Source organism: Pseudophryne corroboree, chromosome 1 (assembly GCF_028390025.1).
Source record: "Pseudophryne corroboree isolate aPseCor3 chromosome 1, aPseCor3.hap2, whole genome shotgun sequence".
Classification (NCBI taxonomy): Eukaryota; Metazoa; Chordata; class Amphibia; order Anura; family Myobatrachidae; genus Pseudophryne; species Pseudophryne corroboree.
In genome coordinates this window covers 662,688,250-662,710,290 of record NC_086444.1, presented here as the reverse complement: position 1 = coordinate 662,710,290, position 22,041 = coordinate 662,688,250, and the positions used below count along the sequence as shown (strand labels likewise).

Genomic DNA, 22,041 nt, shown 5'->3' with positions numbered 1-22,041 from the left:
TCCTAATTTTAGGCCGAAATTCACTCCAGTTTGCAGGAAGTGAACGAAACGGCCCGATGGAATTCTTCCGTAGGAGCATTCCTGGCCTCACACCAAGAAACATATTTTCGCCATATACGGTGATAATGTTTAGATGTCATGTCCTTCCTAGCCTTTATTAGCGTAGGAATGACCTCATCTGGAATACCTCAGCTAGGATCCGGCGTTCAACCGCCATGCCGTCCAACGCAGCCGCGGTAAGTCTTGGAATAGACATGGCCCCTGTTGCAACCGGTCCTGTCTTAGAGGAAGAGGCCACGGATCTTCTGTGAGCATTTCCTGCAGATCCGGATACCAGGTCCTTCGTGGCCAATGAGGATTGTTCTCATTCCTCTCCCTCCTACCATTCTCAACACCTTGGGTATGAGAGGAAGAGGGGGAAATACATAGACCGACTGGAACACCCACGGTGTCACTAGGGCATCTACAGCTATTGCCTGAGGGTCTCTTGACCTGGTGCAATACCTCTGTAGCTTCTTGTTGAGGCGGGACGCCATCATGTCTATCTGTGGCAGTTCCCACTGACTTGCAATCTGTGCGAAGGCTTCCTAAAGAAGTCCTCTCTTGGATGCAGGTCGTGTTTGCTGAGGAAGTCTGCTTCTCGGTTGTCCACTCCCGGAATGGACTGCTGAAAATGCGCTTACATGATTTTCCGCCCAGCTCTTTGTGCCGCCTTGGTGGTTTACATGAGCCACTGCGGTGATGTTGTCTGACTGGATCAGAACCGGTAGGTCGCGAAGCAATGTTTCCGCTTGCCGAAGGGCGTTGTATATGGGCCTCAGCTCCAGGATGTTGATTTGAATACAAGTTTTTTGACTTGACCCAAAGACCTTGGAAGTTTCTTCCCTGTGTGACTGCTCCCCCACCTCGGAGGCTCGCGTCCGTGGCTACCAGAATCCAGTCCTGGATGGCGAACCTGCGACCCTGCAGAAGGTGAGCACTCTGCAGCCACCATAGGAGAGACACCCTGGCCCTAGGGGACAGGGTGATTAACTGATGCATCTGTAGATGTGATCCGGACCACTTGTTCCGTAGATCTCATTGGAAAGTCCTCGCATGGAACCTGCCGAAGGGAATGGCCCCGTAAGATGCCACCATCTTTCCTAGGACCCGAGTGCAGTGATGCACTGACACCTGTTTTGGCTTTAATAGGTTTTTTTTACCAGAGTCATTAGTTCCTGGGCCTTCTCTATCGGAAGATAAACCCATTTCTGGTCCGTATTCAGAATCATACCCAAGAAGGGCAGACGAGTCATAGGAACCAACTGTGACTTTTGGATATTGAGAATCCAGCCGAGTTGCTGTGACACCTTCAGTGAAAGTGATACGCTGTTCAACAACTGCTCTTTTGATCTCGCCCTTATTAGGAGATCATCCAAGTATGGGATAATTGTGACTCCTTGCTTGCGTAGGAGCACCATCATTTCCGCCAATTACCCTGAAATTGGTAATGACAATACTGTACCGTAATTCTCAGGTACGCCTGATGGGGTGGATAAATGGGAACATGAAGGTATGCAGCCTTTATGTCTAGATACACCATAAAATCGCCCCCTTCCAGGCTGGCGATGATCGCTCTGAGCGATTCCACCTTGAATTCAAACCTTTTCAAGTATAGGTTCAGAGATTTTAATTTTAAAATAGGTCTGACCGAACCGTCCGGTTTCGGGACTACAGCCAAGGTTGAGTAATATCCCCTTCCTTGTTGAAGGAGGGGAACCTTGAGCACCACATGTTGGAGATACAATGTGTGAATTGTATTTAATATTATCTCCCTTTCTGGGGGAGAAGCCGGTAGGGCCGATAAGGAAAACCGGCGAGGAGGCACCTCTTCGAATTCCAGCTTGTAACCCTGAAACAATTTTTATTGCCCAGGGATCCACCTGTGAGTGAACTCAGATGTGGCTGAAGAGTCGAAGACGTGCTCCCACTGGGGCGGACTCCCTTAGCGGAGCCCCAGCGTCATGCGGTGGATTTAGTAGAGGCCGGGGAGGACTTCTGTTCCTGGGAACTAGCTGTGCCCTGCGTCCTTACCTCTGGTAAGAAAGGATGCTCCTCGTACTTTCTTGTTTTTCTGCAACCGAAAGGACTGCATTTGATAATGTCGTGCTTTCTTAGGTTGTGAGGGAATATAAGTCAAAAGATCAGATTTACCAGCTATAGCTGTGGAGACCAGGTCCGAGAGCCCTTCTCCACACAATTCCTCACCCTTGTAAGGTAACCTCCATATGCCTCTTTTAGTCGGCATCACCTGTCCATTGCATGTTCCACAGGACACGTCTAGCAGAAATCGACATAGCGTTGACTCTAGAACCCAGTAGACCAATGTCTCTTTGAGCATGTCTTATATATAAGACAGCATCTTTTATATATCCTAGGGTCAATAACATGGTATCCTTATCTAGGGTTTCAATCTCCGCTGATAAGGTATCTGTCCACGCTGCTACAGCGCTATAAACCCCTGCCGACACAATCGCCGGTCTGAGTAGTGTACCAGAATGTGTGTAAATGGACTTCAAAGTACTTTTCTGTATGCTATCTGCAGGATCCCTGAGGGTAGCTGTATCTTGGTATGTCAGCGCTACCTTTTGGGTAAACGTGTCAACGCCTTGTCCACCCTAGGGGAGGATTCCCATTGTATCCTGGCCCTAGCAGGGAAAGGATACGCCATGAGAATTCTTTTGGGAAACTGCAGTTTCTTGTCTGGAGATTCTCGCTCTTTTTCACACAATTCATTTGGTTCATGAGAGGGGGGAAATGTTATCTCAGCTTTCTTCCGCTTAAACATGTGTACCCTCGTGTCAGGGACATTAGTGATATGCAAAACATCTTTAATTACAATAATCATATATTGAATACTTTTCTGCCAGTTTTGGCTGTAACTTTGCATCATCGTAGTCGACACTGGAGTCAAACTCCGTGTCGGTATCAGTGTCTATTATTTTGGATAGTGGGCGTTTTGAGACTCTGAAGGTCCCTGCGACATAGGGACAGACATGGGTAGATTCCCTGTCTGTTCTCTAATATTTTGTGCAATAAATTTACCTCAGCACTTAATTCCACATATCCAGTCAGATGTCGGCGTTGTCGACGGAGACACCACACACACACATTTGCTCCATCTCCTCCTTAGAAGAGCCTTTTACCTCAGACATGTCAACACACATGTACCGACACACCACACACTCAGGGAATCCTCTTATCTGAAGACAGTTCCCCCACAAGGCCCTTTGGAGAGACAGAGAGAGAGTATGCCAGCACACACCCAGCGCTAATACCCCAGGAAAAACACACAATGTGTTTACCCAGTAGCGCTGTAATACTATTATTTGCTGCCAATTATGTGCCCCCCCCCCCCCTCTTCTCTGAAACCCCCTTTCACCGTGGATAAGCAGGGGAGAGTCCGGGGAGCTTCCTCTCAGCTGTGCTGTGGAGAAAATGGCGCTGCTGAGTGCTGAGGGAGAAGCCCCGCCCCCTCGGCTGCGGGCTTCTGTCCCGCTTAAATATAATAAAACTGGCGGGGGCTCTTTATATATACAGTGCCTAGCTGTATATATATCTCTTTTGCCAGAAATGAGGTTTATATTGCTGCCCAGGGCGCCCCCCCTGCGCCCTGCACCCTTACAGTGACTGCTGTGTGTGAGGTGTGTGGGAACAATGGCGCACAGCTGCACTGCTGTGCGTTACCTCAGTGAAGATCATGAAGTCTTGTGCCGCCTCTGAAGTCTTCTTTTCTTCTCATACTCACCCGGCTTCTATCTTCCGGCTCTGTGACGAGGACGGCGGCGCGGCTCCGAGACGAACTCCAGGGTGAGACCTGTGTTCTGACTCCCTCTGGAGCTAATGGTGTCCAGTAGCCTAAGAAGCAGAGCCTTGAAACTCACAGAAGTATGTCTGCTTCTCTCCCCTCAGTCCCTCGATGCAGGGAGTCTGTTGCCAGCAGGCTCACTGAAAATAAAAAACCTAACAAATATACTTTTTGTCAGAAAGCTCAGGAGAGCTCTCTGAAAAGCACCCAGTCTCCACTGGGCACAGTATCAAACTGAGGTCTGGAGGAGGGGCATAGAGGGAGGAGCCAGTGCACACCAGATCTAAAGTCTTTCTTAAAGTGCCCATGTCTCCTGCGGAGCCCGTCTATCCCATGGTCCTTACGGAGTCCCCAGCATCCTCTAGGATGTAAGAGAAATGTGCTTCATATTGTTTAGCTGTCACTGAAATACTCTCTGTATTGTCTGATGGTAACTAAAATGCTCCCCGTATTTTCTGGTGTTCACTTAAATGCTCTCCGTATTTCCTGGTGGTAACTGAAATGCTCTCTGTTTGTGTGATGGGCACTAAAATGCTCTCCATATTGTCTGGCAGTCATTAAAATGCTCTTAATATTACATGGTTGGCCTGCAGACAGTGTTAGTGTTATTTCCATTACTTTCTACAGTGTTACTATTTTTATTTTTATGTTGTTCATAAATCCAAGATGAATATAATATTTAAAGAAGTCAATTACGCTTGTGAGGATATTGAGGGAGCAGGGGCAGTATAGTGTAGCTTTGCCCAAGGTGTCTAGAAACCTTGCACCAGCCCTGATTGTAAGCAACATAAAATGAACACTTCTACAGAGTCCTCCAGATTGATGAGAAAGTGGCTTTGGAAGCCTTTAAAGGTACATGGCTTCTTGGGTAACAGAAGAGCTGGACACTGTTGAGATTGAGAACAACTTTCCAGAAAGATATTATCAATTAGGCTGCAACATGTCACTCAAAATTTCCTTTGTCAATTTTAATCTGGACTTCTTGTCTGACAACTGAGGTGCACTGAGTGATGAGCCCAGTGAGCAATTCCAAAATGACATTTCAGCAATAGAACAAAGATATCAAGGTAGGTTGAATGCTTCTATGCTGACTACTAGACAGTGACAAGAGATGCACCAGAAGAGTAGTACAAGCGACAAAGAGAAAGTACTCTCATGAAAAGGACATTATTTGAGAGAGTTCTTTTGGTTGCTGACTGTTGTGTAATTGTGTGTTCTTATTTGTGAGTGATTGAATTTAAACAGCTTTTATTTATACCCATAGTAACACCAATGGCAGTACATAGGTATTGAGTGGAAAGTAGAGTATGGATTCCACATGAACCCCAATATATGTATAAGGACGCAGCCGTGCCTTTTCTGTTATTTTTAAGTGGACCTTCTCATCTTATGTTTAATTATTTTGTTGTCATTGTATTCTCAAATGTATCTCTTATTGTTCAGCCTTACAGAATATATCAGTGGTTCTCAAACTGTGCGCCATGGCACCCTGGGGTGCCGCAAGGCTCTTGCAGGTGTGCCTTGGGTTGGTGGTCCAGGACCAAATCAAAGTATTTATGGTCAAAGTAATAGGTAAAACCAGTGCTAGTGGCTGCCTATCATAATACACGTGGACAATCAGAAGCAAAATCTGTACACCACATAATTGACCCGAAACATGACAGGTAGGCACGCTTTTCTGAATTAACTAATTTTAAAAATATTTATCAATAAAAAACTTTTAGCCTAGGGAGGCCATGGAAAAAATGCTGATACTCTAGGGCGCCGTGATTCAAAAAAGTTTGGGAACCACTGGAATATATCGTTGCTGTATATGTAAAATAATAATAAAATACAAATAACTAGAAAATATATCATCTTATGCTGTTTACTTATTGGACAAGCCGAACTCTAACCGGTGGCATACTGTACGTTTTTTCATACATGAATACCAAATAAATGCAAGTTAATTTGCTATTGTTTTTATATTCTTACAGTTTAATAAGTTATGCTTTCATCATAACAAATAACCAATACATAGGAAATGACTTTCCTTGGGCTCACTTCATGCTTGTTATTGAATACGACTGCACTGATTGCTGGCTAAAACTGTCTCATGACCGGAATGTTTCACATATGACCCTAAAACCTTTTCTGCCAGATGCACTTATACTAGGTAAGTAATGGTATCCCTTTCATGAATGCTTCCACTTAGCTCCACTGACTAAAAACTGACTTTGTGTTAGTTAAGATGATTGATAAACTAGCATGCTGTAACATTTTACCCATGTCATTTTATTCTCACCTGAATTCACAATCTAAACGTTCTGGTCTTACAAATTGTGTGATTTGATGAGCTGTAAAGCTGTGTACACAGCTCTCCGACCAATCTAACAATTGGTAAGTGCATACTCACTTAACAATCATCCACCCGATGTGTTGTGCCTAAGGTAACAACTGGGTGGACATTTAAATGTGCTCGACCAGTTGAGATGTCAGTCACTGGCAGTCCATGCAGCAAGGGTACGAGAGGTCAGGAACGTGTTCAGTGCTAGAGCAAGGCTGCTACAATGCAAATATAGGAGATCTGGATGAAAAATAGTTCCTGTACAAATTATTACTAGCAAATAAGCATTTTAACAGCTGCAGTTGAGAAAATAAGGAGCTGAAACCAAGCCTGTGCATATCTATAATGGGTGCAGCACAGTATAGAAGTCACCAGGGACATGGCATCCCTTGAGACTACTGTGCCTTAGAGATGAAGGGGGTCACGCAGAGCCAGCACACAGGTTCCCTCTTCTCTTAAACCTCCCCTGCTGAGAGCACAATTAATTCTTGCTGCTTTTCTGACGGCCTCTCCCAGATTTATGTGACTGTTAAGACACAGAGGTTACAAAAATGAGGGACATCTATAAATTAATAGTAGAACAACGACTTATATGAGTGACATATTTCTATGATGGCGTTGTCTGAGCAGGGCACATCATATACCAAATTAAAGGTCTTGGGGCCTAATTCAGACCCGATCGCTAGGCTGCGTTTTCATACAGCGGGCGATGAGGTCTAAACTTCGCATGTGTCTGCACCGCAATGCGCAGTTGTGTCGCACAGGTACAAAGCGGATCGCCGCTCAGTGATGGGGTTGTGCGAAGAATCCATTCACACGGGCGTTCGCAGGGAGATTGACAGGAAGAAGCCATTTGTGGGTGTCAACTGACCATTTTCTGGGAATGGTTGGAAAAATGCAGGCGTGTCCATGCGTTTGCAGGGAGGGTTCCTGACATCAATTCCGGTCCCGGGCAGGCTGAAGTGTTCGCAGCGGCTGACTAAATCCAGGGCTACTCAGAGACTGCACAAAATCTGTTTGTACAGCACACTTGCAAAGCGAAAATACACTCCCCTATGGGCATCGACTATGCAAACGCAGAACTGGAAAAAACCCTAGAACAGGTCTGAATTAGGCCCATGATCCGTAGAGTTAACGTAAAGTGTTGCCGTTGTAATTTGCTGCTTCGTTTCTGAGTTATGTGGCAAAATGTGCACCTGCCATCTACAATGCATCACCATTCTGCTCTGGAAAATGTAACAGTTGGTGAACTTTCCCTGTTAATCTGCTGGATGACCTGGAACATGTGATCTGCTGTGTGGTCTGGAAACTGTGACAGTTTTTTTGCAGCAACCCAATAAGCAGGGATTTTTCTAAATTAAACTCCTAAGGGGGTGACAAGGGGTAAAATGTTCCACCTAGCAGACCTTTGCCCGGTTGAAACTGGACACATCAGTCACTGACGGTTCCCACTGTATGATAATGCCATATAGTTTTCAACTTCATTGGATATTTGTTTGTCATTATTATAAAGGATTTCATCTTATGTAAATTATTACTCCGAATGTTTCTTTAAACTGTTTAATGTTTGCTTTTGTCTTATAAGAGTCCACAAAGCACAGTGGGAAAGATCTTCTGTGTGACATGCAAGTTCCATATGTCTTTCTGTCATCAGAGGAACTTATAAATAGTTCAGAAATACTGCAAGTTCTGGAGTCAAGGTAACATGATAAGATGCAAGCCAAATAGGGGGCACAGGTAGTAATTTATGAACTGGAGCAGCGTATTTCATTTCATGCAAATAAAGGTGCCTGTTTGTCTGCTCAGCAAATATATATGTGAATGCCAACAATTAGTAGGGTGTGTTATAGAAGATTTACGGTGTCTAGGTAGGCAGTCATTAGGTCGACCCCATATGGTCGAAATGCATTAGGTTGACAGGGTCAAAAGGTCAACTGGGACAAGGGTCCCAGTTAATGGCAAACTACCACCTAAAATTTGTTTTGCTACATTTGTAGAGTTGTAGGTACAAATGGAAATGCGTACAATGAAGCAAAAATATAATTTGAAGAACAGCAACTCTTTAGGAATAACCACTTCATTCATTTACACAGTTTCTTCTAAAATACAATTCAATCCAGAGACTTTGTGCCTTGTCAACATACAGTGTGTTTTAAAAACAAATGTAACTGAAACTTTTTTCATCTTCACATATTGCTAATGGTGCAGATAAACCATGGACCCTGTTTGCCGGATCATTTCCATCCAAGACAGGATAATTTTGTTTGGTGGTGCAGGTCTCTGGAAATTTTCCTGGAACCCAGTTGTGACGGATGCCAAGGAAGGCCTGCCTTTCCATCCTGTCCCGGAAATAATGTTCCACACAACATGCACATTCCAGGTTGGCGTACTTTGGCATACCAGCTGTTGCTCAATGCCTACTGTAACACATAAGATACATAAGATACACATACAAGTTTGTTACCTTTTTTTTAAACACCCTGTACATTTGATTGGATTTCTGAAGTTTGTAGACTTCCTGTATAAGGGACGCCTGAAATGTGCAAATGTCATCCCTTTGAAAACATACTTGTTCACTCCTAGCAAATCCGAGAGGCTCCCAAATTTGGGGGAGAGTCTCCCCAGTTCCCAGAAAAGTGGGCTACTCTCCTGCATCCTGTTGTCTGGCAAGTAAAGTGGGCAAGACATGAGTCATGACTATGAATCACTATGAATCATCGCAACCCCACATCACAAAGCTTGAAATCCCAGCAAAATGTCACAGATGCTTGGCCACAATGGTGCATTTTGTGGAGTCCCCCCCCCCCCCCCCCTCCTCCATCCTACTGCATCCTTCTCTCTCCTGGACATACAGTTGTTGATGTTTGAAAATAGTAATAGACCTGTTCACCGCCTCCTCTGAGGTGCTAAGAATGTCCATCGGAACTAAAACTCAGAGGCCAGTGAAACTGCATCCAAAGACACAGTCGCTGGCTGTGACATGCCCAACAAATGCTCTTGTTATGCCCATGTTTGACTAGCCATCACCTCCCCTGAGTACTCCTATAAATGCCCCCTATCAATCACTCTATGACTGCCGTCGGTAGATCATCAGGACACATGCAGAGTGCAACTCTAAAGCATGTGCAGTACAAAAACCATTGGTCAATTGCGCAAATATCAACATAGAGTCAGGCCTAAAGTGCAGAAACATATAGATCCATCAAAGAAGGATTGAGAAGAAAAATTAAAGAGCAAATGCAAAAAATATCTGAAATATATGTAGTAAAAAAAATTGTAGACAGGGAACATGGGGAAAAGGGAAGGAAGGGGAGGGGGGTCCTGCTGGAAAGGTAGTGGGGAACACCATATAACATGCATTTTCCATAGATGAGGTAGGGCACTAAATGTGCCTTATCACCCCCATAATGGCACCTATACACATGGGGGTACTCTTGTTTGAAAGAGAAGTGCACCCTCTGTTTACAATATGAGCCCTTTATCAGTTTTGTCTGGTGAATAGAATTATATAAGACAATACATAAAAAAACTATTTTCCACATATACTGTAGAGTGGCTTTTTTGTATTAAAAATTGTTGGGCTACCTTATTATTCCTAAATAACTAGTAAAAAACCAAAAACATTTTTAAGTTTTGATTTTAATATGAAAACTTATATGTAAAATCCTGCTGTATTTCTCTGTGATGTTTACAAAAGTAAAAATATAACACATTTGCTTTAGTTGACTTTCTTGCAATTTCAAGTACAACATTTTTTGTTGCCATTTTGGGAAAACTTTGGAGTGATCGAATTAAGTGGAATGTTGAGTAGCACTGAAAATGAATGCCTGGAGATATTCAATTAGCCATGCTGTAAATCAGCAGTATTGTTCCCTTATTATGCCATTGTATATAAATGTGCATAATATGCATTTTCAATTATGCTGTTATTTTATGAGTTCTCTCTGATTTCCTGTATTGCAGATATAACATGACCTTTATTGAGAGGAGCTGCAGTGCTTCCCTGCAGCTTTTTGGAAAGTCTAGTCCCTGTGCCATGATAACTATCGATGTGTCCACTGTCATTATACTGCAGGTATTAGTACAATTTATTTAATATAATGTGAAAACTTTTCAGCTTGTCTTAGCTAAGAATTGTCATTTAACTCCAGGTATCTTGTCGCCTTATATTATGCAGTTATATGACCAAGATGGCGTGCTATTATTCGTTTTAAAGATGAGTTTGTGGCACGGCGCCCCCTGAATTTGGTATGGCCGGGCTGCTTTGGGGTAGCACACTATAACATTTTAGTTTTAGCACTTTCAAATAATTTTTCTACCAACATTACTCCTTTAAGCATTTAAATTTCATCTTTCACTTGTGTATCACCTTTTTATACATAGCTTTAGCTTCTTTCTTATTAGCACTCACTAACACCTTAGCTGTTCACTGTTGTGCTGCCTTAGGTAACTGGCCTTCACCAGCTTGTGGGATTCCCCACCCCAATCTAGACTTAGTCATAGGGATCTCTTTGCAAATATATGTAACTGAGATCTCTGAATTAACTTCCACCATATAGTTTTCAAATCTTGATGTTGATGTCATTCCGTGTGCTGGGGAATACCTGTTTTTTGTTTCTTTGCTAAGAATTTTGAGATATGAGGGTGGTTCACTAAGTAAGATAATAAGACCTCTCATGTGTTTAATGTTTTAAATTTCATTCTAATTTTACAACAGGCCACAGCAGGTAGACCACTCGTATTAGTCATAGGGTGAGATTCAAATGATATATCACGCCCAATTTCCTTTCTAAAATGATCTCCGTTATCGTGCATATTGCGCCCATAGTAATCAGGTTTAGCTGTGTAAAGGGTTGGGTGCCTCGCTACTCCGGGGGTAGCAAGCTGAAATAATGATACAACGTCCCTGAGGGCAGAAACAGAACGGGTGTGGAAATGGGTAAAAGAATTGAATCACGCCCATAGTGTCCAAACATCAGCTGTGGGATGGCGGGCCTAGCAAAAACATGGTCAAGTATTTGATGTGATGTTGTTAACAAGCATTTTTTAAAGATCTCTCCACTGACTTTAATGTGTTGAATTGAGCAGGCAGCGTTTAGAAAACCTGTGCATATGGGTTTATTTCAGACCACCTTTAAGCATTAAAAATTATATTAATAGGGTCAAACACAAGATTTCTAAAGAGAGGGTTTCCAAGTGCTTGATCCCGGCGGTCAGTATTTACAGCAGCTTACAGCATCAGATGATGGGTCACAGTGCAGGAAGCCGGCGTTCACATGACCGCTCCAGAATACTGGAGGAAAGCACGGGAACCATTTGCCTGTAAGTTTGCAGGTCTGGGGGGTCGCGGCACGGGTGGAAGTCGCGATGGGGTGTACCCGGTGGCGGCGTTAGATGCAATGTTGGCAGCAGTATAACACATACTATTGTTAATGAAAAATACCCTGATATGTCTGCGGAGAGGCAACGCAGGACAGAGCTTTCTCACAAGCTCTGTCCCTGCATGCGATTATTAAGAACCTTTATCTATATTTAGCTCATATAAATAAGTGTTCAGAAAGGGAAGTAGCCAAAAGGTTGACAATAACAATGTCAACATTCATAATGTTGACACCACAATGTCGGCAGTTAGACAACATTGTCAAAATGTCGACAGTCTCAAAATGTTGACAGATGAAATGTCACTCTAGAGGGAGGTTAGGGTTAGGCTGTAAAGATAGGTTGGCGTTAGGCTGTGCCCCCACACGTACCCCCATATTAGGGATAGGAGCAGGTATTAGGGTTAGGGATAGGTGAATTATACTTACCGGAACATTGGAGGACCACAGCTCTAACCCAGAAGTGGCGATCACATGACTACCAGAACCAGAAGACCACCAGGCTAAGGAAAGTCACCACTGTACCACTGGTACAAAATGTCAACATTTCATGCCCAACCCAGTCAGGACATGGTTAAACATTCCATACTAAATATACATGCTTAATATAACCAATAGTAGTCAGAACTGCGCTTTCTAAGCACACATTCTTAAACCTTATGGTTAGACACCTGTCTCTTCTCTGACAGCTGCCCTCTGATCTCTCTAGTCTGCTGTGCTGATTGAGTGCTCAGATCCACACATACAGCAGACTTGGTTGGAAATGCTGCTGCCCCTGAGCGGGTAGTCTTCTGTATGCCGAATGTCGGGATCCCGACGCACAGTATACCGGCGCCGGAATCCCGACACCCGGCATACCGACATATATTCTCCCTCGTGTGGGTCCACGACCCCCCTGGAGGGAGAATAAAAGCGCAAGGGGCTCATTTGCGCTCGCCACACTGTCGGTATGCCGGCGGTCGGTATGCCGGCTGGTCGCCGGGAGCCCGGCCACCGGCATGCCGTACTACACCCCCCTGAGCAAGTGCAGCAACTCTGCTCAATCAAAATTGTATTATACACTGCTGCTATTGTGGTCATGATTTGACACGCAGATTAGATTCTGGACAACTTCCATAAACAATCACAAAACAATTGAGTTAAGGTAACCTGCCCCTGGACTGCAGCTTAGTTCCAACTCAAGAGCACCACCCCTTCCAATACAGAATAAACTAATTAGTTGTCCAACATAAGTGCTTAATCGCCAGAAAGAATTTATTTTCTCTTTCCTTCCTGACGTTGCCTCCAAATCTCGGAAACCAAGGAGAAGCAAGACTGCTAATTAAGTACACCTCCAAACTGGTATTCCAAGACCTGAGGCACTCCACAAATAACTCACCTATAGACGGTGAGATAAATTCACATAAAGGTTTCTTTCAATTTCCTCTGTATTAGACCATTAGTACCCTCTGTAAAGATATAGGCAGGGGCTAAAACTGTATTTATGGCGTTTAAATCTTTATAGCGTGTAAAGTACTTTTTATTCCTTTTGGTCCATTATCTATCTGGCTTGTGTCACTGTTACCCAGTGACGTGTGGTGAGGTCACTGGTTGGGGAGGCACTGGCAGCTAACAAGCCCTCCCCCCGCCACCCCCGCCCCCCCCCCCCCCCCCCCCGGAAAAAAAAAAAAGTGTGGTCCCCCAACACATCAGTAAAACCAGCACTAGGCAGAACCAGCCAGGGGGAGTAATGCCATAGCAGGGGAGACACTCAGTGTGGTGTCCCCCTGCCATAACATTAATCTGCCCCCCCAGCCAGTCAGCCCAGGGTTGGAATTCCTCGGAAAGTGGGAACCCCAAAAAATAAAAATGGGGTCCCCCCTCCCGAGCAATAACCAGCACTGGGCTGATAGCCCAGTGCTATGCCCCGCACCCCTGGTGGCGGTGGGTGCGGGGTTCATTGTGTGTTAATATTGTTCTTTACAGGTGGCCTACAGGTCCCAGCAAGCCTGCCCCAGCATGCTGGCACTTGGAGAACCACAAGTGCCAGCATGCCCGGACATAAAGGGCCTGCTGGCACCTGTAGTCCACCTGCAAAGAATAGTAATATTGTTCTTTACAGGTAGCCTACAGGTCCCAGCAAGCCTGCCCCAGCATGCTGGCACTTGGAGAACCACAAGTGCCAGCATGCCCGGACATAAAGGGCCCGCTGGCACCTGTAGTCCACCTGTAAAGAAAATATTAAAATAAAACACCACACGTCTTGAAAATAAGCTTTATTAAACTGGGTCTTCACCTGGGGGCGGCGGCCTTTAAGCTCTTTTGCGTGGCCGCCGCCTTCCCAGGGCTTCCGGCGTCTTCACCTGGGGGGCGCCACCCCCCCAGGGCTTCCAGCGTCTTCACCTGGCGGGCGGCGGCTGCTAAGCTCTTTTGCATAGCCGCCGCCCAGCCAGGACTTCCGGCGTCTTCTTTCTTCAGGAGCTCTTCACTGCTCCTCCTCCGCCGTCGGACTGACTCTCCTCCGCCTCGCGCTGACTTATATAAGTCAGCCGGAGGGGGCGGGGCGATGACGCGGCGAGCCGTGATTGGCTCGCGGTGGCCATCTTGAATTTCAAAAATGACGCTGAGGCGCCATTTTTGAAACTGGAACCGCTCCGCTGCCAAACTCTGCAGGATAAAGGTAAATTTCCACCGCAGCCGCAACCCGCCACCCGCACCGCCGCCGCCCGCACCACCGCCGCATCCCGCCGCCCGCACCATCGCCGCATCCAGCCGCCCGCACCTCCTCCGCCAGCGTCGCCCACACAGTGATTGACAACGGATCCGCTGGCCAATCACTGTGGCCTCACTGACAGGGACGTGCTTTCATAGGTTGAAAGCACGTCCCTGTATGAAAGCGGCACCACTAATGGTGCCGCTTTCCCATATATTTACTTTTACAGCCCATGGCTAGTCCCCGCCCGTGCCCGCCCCCCGCTCCCCATACTTTCCCCAGTGACAACGGGAGGCACCACGATCGGTGCCTCCCAAACACAAAAAGAAAACAGCAATGCAAAGAGTAATATTAAGAAGATACATATGACACAGAATATGTGTCATATGCATCTTCTTTGTATTATCTTAATCATTAATGACAGGGGAGGCACTGCCTCCCCTGCCTCCCCTGACTGCACGTCCCTGCTATTACCCCATGTGTGTGTTCATTCGTTAGCCTATATATTCTGTACTATAATCTTACCCAGGTAAATACAGGTGGGCTGTGACCTGACACCTAGTGCTGTCATGTTATGTTATTGTAGGAGAATGCCAGTCTGTGTACGAGATTACAAGTATCATGGATAATCCTGTGTAAACCATCTATGATCCTTATATGGTCACACAGGAAGTATGAGGGCCAGGTAATGTCTCTCTGAAGATGCTCCTCCACAGGGGACAATCAGGACCTAAACCAATTTCCCTGTCATTGTTCCTTCTGTTTACTTTCCTCTGTTAAATCCTGGGCTCTCACAGATAACTCGGAGCCTGACCCGGCATGTGGTCAGCAGGAGAAGGCCAGCTGTGGGAGGGAGTAGGGAACTACCTGAGGTGGGATCCCACCAATCAGGAACCTGCGTCTCCTCCCCAGGTGAGCGCGGCATGATGGGCATTTGGAAGGTTTTAAAAGAGGTTGCGCAGGTCAGCTCTGCATGTTAGTTGCAGGACTCAGGGGTGATACTCTGCCAGGGTACCTTGTGGAACGCATCACCAGTGCTGTGTGGACTTACACGTATTTATTCCTGCATGGGTTTATACACATATTCTCCTGTGGACTAATCTGCGATCACTGCTGTGTGGACTCAGTGATAGTTCTGCTGTGTGCACCTGTTTATCTATAACTTCTGTGTGGAATTGCGGTGGGCCTAAATCCTATACTGGGACTTACTATCTGTACTGCTACCTGTATACTGTTTCTGAGCTATGTTTAGCTCTGTTTGCTGTGTGATATCTATTCCGGTGTGCAGTGAGAAATAAACCATCACTTTGGTTTTATCGGCTCTGTGTCTGAGTGATTAGAAGAACCCCGTATCCTCACACCCTCTCAGGTCAATAAAACACTCCGTTTGTTAAACCCTTTAGAGACAGAACTCACCTGAAATCAGGTCTAACTGTTCCCATAAATGTATCTTTTTACAACAGGATCATAAACGCATTGGTGTGCACCCCACAAACGATTGTCTATGCCGATATTGCATAAAATTGACACCATTTGGTGGGATGTTTTAGTTTAGAATTTTTTTGTCAAGTTTGTTTACATTAAATTTATTTTGGGAAATATGATCTTTATCACAACCTTTATTTCCCAATAAAAATAAAGAGGAGTGAGTATAGGACAGAGTCAAATGAGTCACTTGGGTACATAATTAATCCTTTAGAAATTACCCCAAATAAGGGGCCGTATAATTAAATTTGGTCCTTTTCTTCAGTCTGCTGAGGTGTATGATGCACACCATGATGAAGAAAAATCTACCTCCTTACACTATTCTAAATGTCTGTTTTGGGTCATTTAGAGTTCATGTGTTTCTAGCAGGGTCTTTGGATGTCAGTTAGAGCCACGGGTGGAGAATCACACGAGTCAAATGTTGGGCTTCAGCTTGTAAATGCTGTTATGCAGGGCTGTTTCTAGACAATTTGTATAGACATTCAAAAATGCGCCCCCCCCCCCCCCCCCCCCAATAGACATTATAAATCCACTTAACTGGCATGGTCAGATTTCATGCGACTGCGCCGTCCCACCCTGTCCCCCTGTTTTTGATGAGGAGATCCATTCTGCAGATGTGCATAATATAATGTTTAAATATTTAGAAAAATACTTTTTAAACTTTATTAAATAATATAAATTTTAAAAAACAATGTTATTAACAGTTTTGAAGGGAAAAATCCTCAGTTAAGTGGAAAAAAAACTATTTTGCGCGCACTCCCGGTGAGGGGGCACAGCCTCGTTTAAATGGGCATAGCCTCACTAAAATGGGCATTGTCTCGCAGCAAAAGGCTACTTTACACCCCAGTTTTTGACCCTGCAACAACAGTAAAAAACAAAACATTCCACCATATTAAGTTCTAAACAGTAATGTCCCTTGCACCATGGTGGTCATTCCGAGTTGTTCGCTCGCTTGCTGTTTTTAGCAGCCGTGCAAACGCTATGCCGCCTTCCACTGGGAGTGTATTTTAGCTTAGCAAAAGTGCGAACGAAAGGATCGCAGAGCGGCCTCAAAGTTTTTTTGTGCAGTTTTAGAGTAGCTCAAAACCTACTCAGTGCTTGTGATGACTTCAGACTGTTCAGTTCCTGTTTTGCTGTCACAAACATGCCCTGCGTTCGCCCAGCCACGCCTGCGTTTTTTCTGTCACGCCTGCGTTTTTTTCGAACACTCCCTGAAAACGGTCAGTTGACACCCAGAAAAGCCCACTTCATGTCAATCACTCTGCGGCCAACAGTGCGACTGAAAAGCTTCGCTAGACCTTGTTCGTTGTAATAGTACGTCGCGCATGCACAGAAGTGCCTTTTTTTGCCTCATCGTTGCACAGGGAACGAATGCAGCTAGTGATCAACTCAGAATGACCACCCATATTATGTCCTCTGCACCATATTATGCCACACACCGCAATGCCTGTGATTCATTATGCCCTAAAGTAAAGCTTGTAATTACTTTTAAATTACCAAGGGCAATGCTCGTTGTGAAGTGTGCACAGACAATGTTCGTTGCCAAGGGTACTGCTCGTTGCAAAGGGTAATGCTCGTTGTCAAGGGAGTGTACACTGGTGATGTCACTACGCAACCGCATCATTCCACGAAACTTCGCGCCCCCCGAGCGTAGTGCTAGGGAAGATGGAGCAGAAGAAGCCACAAAGTGCTTCGGCGGGTGCCCCATGTGACAGCACGTCTCCCCCGCCACTAGAAACAGCCCTGCTGTTATGCTATGGGTGCATTGTATTTAGAAATGTACAGTCTGGAACATTGTGTTTTATAGGGTTAGTAGTTCTTTCACAATAATGAATAGATTTTTACTGCCAGTCAGTATAGACTCAGAGTATGAAAAGGATGTTAGTGTAAAATATTTCAGAATCGCCGTTTGAAGAGTTGAACATTCTGAGCAACCGTAGGGTTCCTCAGAGGTTCACTGTTGCAACACATGGTGTGTCTTTGTATGCAATCAGCAGATCAGAGACAATGGACCTCATTCCGAGTTGTTCGCTCGCTAGCTGCTTTTAGCAGCAGTGCAAACGCTAAGCCGCCGCCCTCTGGGAGTGTATCTTAGCTTAGCAGAAGTGCGAACGAAAGGGTCGCAGCGCTGCTACAAAAAAAAATGTGCAGTTCACAGTAGCTGCAGACACACTCCTAGCTTGCGATCACTTCAGACTATTTAGTTCCTGTTTTGACGTCACAAACACGCCCTGCGTTCGGCCAGCCACTCCCCCGTTTCCCCAGGCACTCCTGCGTTTTTATCTGGCATGCCTGCGTTTTTTCACACACTCCCCGAAAACGTCCAGTTACCACCCAGAAACACCCACTTCCTGTCAATCACTCAACGATCAGCAGTGCGACTGAAAAGCGTCGCTAGACCTTGTGTAAAACTGCATTGGCTTTTGTGAAAGTACGTCGCGCGTGCGCACTGCGCCCCATACGCATGCGCAGAATTGCCGATTTTTAGCCTGATCGCTGCGCTGCGAACAACGGCAGCTAGCGATCAACTCGGAATGACCCCCACTGTCAGCGTCTCTTTACAAATCCCTGTGGCTACATAATTAGCATATTTTCACAGATCCACAGATGCAAAAGCACCTCTGACTTAGGATCTTAATCCAGAACTGTATTGGAAATCTGCATTTTTCCTGCCTGTTACCAGGGCCGTACTGTCATGCGTGGGGTATATCAGTAGATCACTGCTTTCAATAAGTTTGTCCAGTAAGACAACTAATCAATGTACTGTATAAAAGGAAGTTGGTTGTGGGACATGTCATCATATAATTGTTGCAATAAAATTATTTAGGATTTCAACAAATTACAAGACAAAATGTGGCCAAGGGCTGAGCCTATGGAATGAGGAGGAAGATGTGGCAACTGTCCCATCTACTATACTGTGATATCTAGTTAGTGAGGTAACTAGCTTTTGCTCACAGAGCACCAAGGAAGCATGTTTGCCATTGATGGCTGCAAAAACCTGCCACGCACCACCACTTTCCAAGCCATTACTAAAATTGTAACTGAGCAGGAATGCTGAGAGAGGATGGGGTGCTGGTACTAATTATTAAGGCCCAGCTATGCTTGAGGGACCCAGTGAGGGCCTAGCAGGGGCTCAGTGAGGGCCTGAGAAACTGTGGAGGAGGAGAAATATCCCCCTTCTGCAGGTTTTTTTTTTTTTTTTTTCCATTGCTTTTTGCTGAAGGTATGTGACCATGCCCCTGTATCTGCTGGTCCAACAGTTTGTCTCAACAGCATTCACTGTAAACCTAATTTTTAACCTTGTTCTTTTGTTACTAGAGACTGGATGAATTTATGCATGATAAGTCAGCAGAGAACCTGATCCTCAAACTTGTGGCCTTGTCTCTGCAATATAGTTACTGCTGGGTCCTCTTATATGCCAAGCAGAGAAGTCATTCTGAGTAAGTACTTACCTCTGAGAAGGAAGAGGATAAAAGCCATTTACTTTACTGTTCAAAATAAATCATACATGCCTACATTTCTATCTCCTCTCCAGGAAAAGCAAGGTCATAATTTATAATGATCCTCTAGGTAATATCATTAGTCAATGCCATTCCCTTTCTGTAAGAATAGCTTCAATAATTAAAGATTGCAGTCACTTGAAGTCACAAACATACTGTCCCATCACACAATTAATACATCATCATAGGATGGCCTAGAATTAGCATATGCAGGACTGGTGTAAGGTCTCTCTGCACCCCAGGCAAAGCTTCAGCCTAGCACCCCTTACCTGTAAACCCCACCACCATCAACTCCTGGGGGGCAATGCAGGTGGCCACTAGGTAAGCTTGGGTGAATTTCATAATTATACATATACAGAGAAAAAAGACAACACTAAATTTTGTGAAGACAAGGAAAATCTCTTTTGACTACAGCTCACAATACACGGGATCATTCAAGAATTATATGGTTCAATCAATATAATCACAGGTACATGCATACTCCAAGAAGATAATAATGAGGTGATGAGAAGAGTGATGAAAAATACTAACTCAATGACATTTTCTATATTCCTAACGTTTCCTAACATAATGTTCAAATTTTCACTGACAAATTACGGTGGAGCTCTCTTTTGATCCGAAAGTGCTACAGTATTGCAATGGGCTGTGGTAAACTGTTCTTGTTGCAAAAGGGGTTATGTATTTCACAATGTCACAATAATGCAATGGGGTGTTAACGGCACTGATGCAGATAATATTATTCCTGGGCTTTATTAGCAAAATGTCACTGTTCTTTTGGGTAATGCAAAAAGGATAAAGGCAGCCACACTGTCGTGGATTCTTTACTAATATAACTTTCCTTGTGGTAATTATTCTTGGAACAAATGACTCCCATATAGGTCCTCACTTTTCCTTCTTTATTGATCAGTGCAGTCCTGGAGTCAAATAAGCAATTGCATATTTGACACCTGGACTGCACTGCACTGATCAAGAGAGAATTATACTAAGACGGAAAAGTGAGGACCTATATGGGACCTACCTCTTTCCTTCTATTACAAATTGTGATTCACTAACTACAAGAGTCAAATAGGCTATTGCTATGTAAGAGGCACGGGGGTGGGGCCCTGGAGAACAAAGTTCGGATCGCTCACTTACCAGCCTACGTACCTCACGCCTCCCGTCCTCCACCTTCAGTCCGTCGAAGTAGCTCAGACGGTACTGGCACACGTCCAGACACAGAACTTCCTGGGGTGACCTGAAACGAATGGGGGACACACTACGCAGGGGTGGCCTACACTGGGCTCAGTGAAAGGTCATCATTGGCACTTGTGGCCTCAGACTGGGTGCCCCCGTAGTGGTGCGAAGCACCAGGGGCGACCCTGAACGAAAACGCCCAAAGGGGAGGTGGGGGAGGGGCAACATACACCACGAACACACACAAAACACCTTTATGCTCACCAGCTATATACTCGGCCTCCGCCAGACGACTGGCCCTTCTTCTTCTTTGCTCCTGTAAGAGAACACACAACACAGCCCACGGGACGTGGCGCTGCTTACGCTTTATACGGAAAGACACTTATACAAAGGTTATAGCACAACACCGTAATACTGTTTCAACCTTGTGGTACTCACCAACGCGTACTTCCGACAGCCTACCTTTCATGGGGGCCTGGCTGTGGGGAAAACTGAGAACTCATCACACACGCGGCGTAGCGCCAACTTATGCGAACCTGCGGTGTAGCGCCGACTTCAGCAACCTGCGGCCTAACGCCGACTTCAGCAACCTGCGGCCTATCGCCGACTTCAGCAACCTGCGGCGTAACGCCGACTTCAGCAACCTGCGGCGTAACGCCGACTTCAGCAACCTGCGGCCTATCGCCGACTTCAGCAACCTGCGGCGTAACGCCGACTTCAGCAACCTGCGGCCTATCGCCGACTTCAGCAACCTGCGGCCTATCGCCGACTTCAGCAACCTGCGGCCTATCGCCGACTTCAGCAGCACACAATTGTGTTGGGCTTCCTTGTGCTGGAGGCCCCCTACCTATGGCTGCCTATCTGGGGGGTAATGGGGCCTTGCGCCCTCTGCTGAGCAGGCCACGGGCCTGCCTATGTTGCCTCAGGCCTAGTGCCTGTTCTGCCCCACGGGCCTAGTGCCCGCCTACTGGTGCCACAGGCCGGTGGCCTGACTATCCCTATGGGCCTAGTGCCCACTATGTGCCCCCGGGCCTAATGCCCGCTCAACTGTGCCACGGGCCAGGAGGGCCCGACTTTATGCCCACAGGCCGGAAGGGCCTGACAATGCCCACGGGCCTAATGCCCGATCCCTGGTGGTCTAGGGGTAGGCACCTGCACTTACCCGTCCAAAGGGCCACGGCTGGACCAAGTCTGGTCCGGCCACGCCCACCGCGTTGTCTTCGCCGGAGGCGGGATAGCTCCCACCACCTCCGGGCTTCCTGGAGACTTCACCTGGGCAGCGGTGGCCGGTGCAAGCTCTTTTGCGTTGCACACCGCTGGCCCAGGACTTCCGAGGTCTTCACCGATGGGGGTCGGCTCCTTGTACTTCACCTGGCGGGCGGCGGCGTGTCTCAGCTCTTTTGCAACCACCGCCGCCCTCCGGGACTTCCGGCGCCGTCTTCCTTCGTCTATCTTCAGGAGCTCTTCTCCGCTCCTTCTCCGTCCCCGAACAGACTTCCTGCGCCCGGCGCTGGCTAAAACAAACCAGTGCCGGGGGGCGGGGCTATGACACGGCGAGCCGGGATTGGCTCGCCGCCGCCACTCCCGATTGGCTGCCAGTTCACGAGCCGTGATTGGCTCGCGTCTGGCGCCAAATTCAA

General features: G+C 46.1%; 1 protein-coding gene across 7 annotated transcripts in view; it reads left to right on the top strand.

Annotated features, from left to right (window-relative positions):
* The window catches only part of SHOC1 (shortage in chiasmata 1), a 642,525-nt gene that overhangs the window by 519,937 nt on the left and 100,547 nt on the right, over positions 1-22,041 (top strand). For all 7 annotated transcript variants that reach the window (XM_063914688.1, XM_063914690.1, XM_063914693.1 and 4 more), the window contains 4 exons: positions 5,824-6,002; positions 7,759-7,873; positions 10,137-10,248; positions 19,047-19,168. In XM_063914688.1, the coding sequence (XP_063770758.1) occupies positions 5,824-6,002; positions 7,759-7,873; positions 10,137-10,248; positions 19,047-19,168 (528 nt within the window). The remainder of the gene's footprint in view (positions 1-5,823; positions 6,003-7,758; positions 7,874-10,136; positions 10,249-19,046; positions 19,169-22,041) is intronic.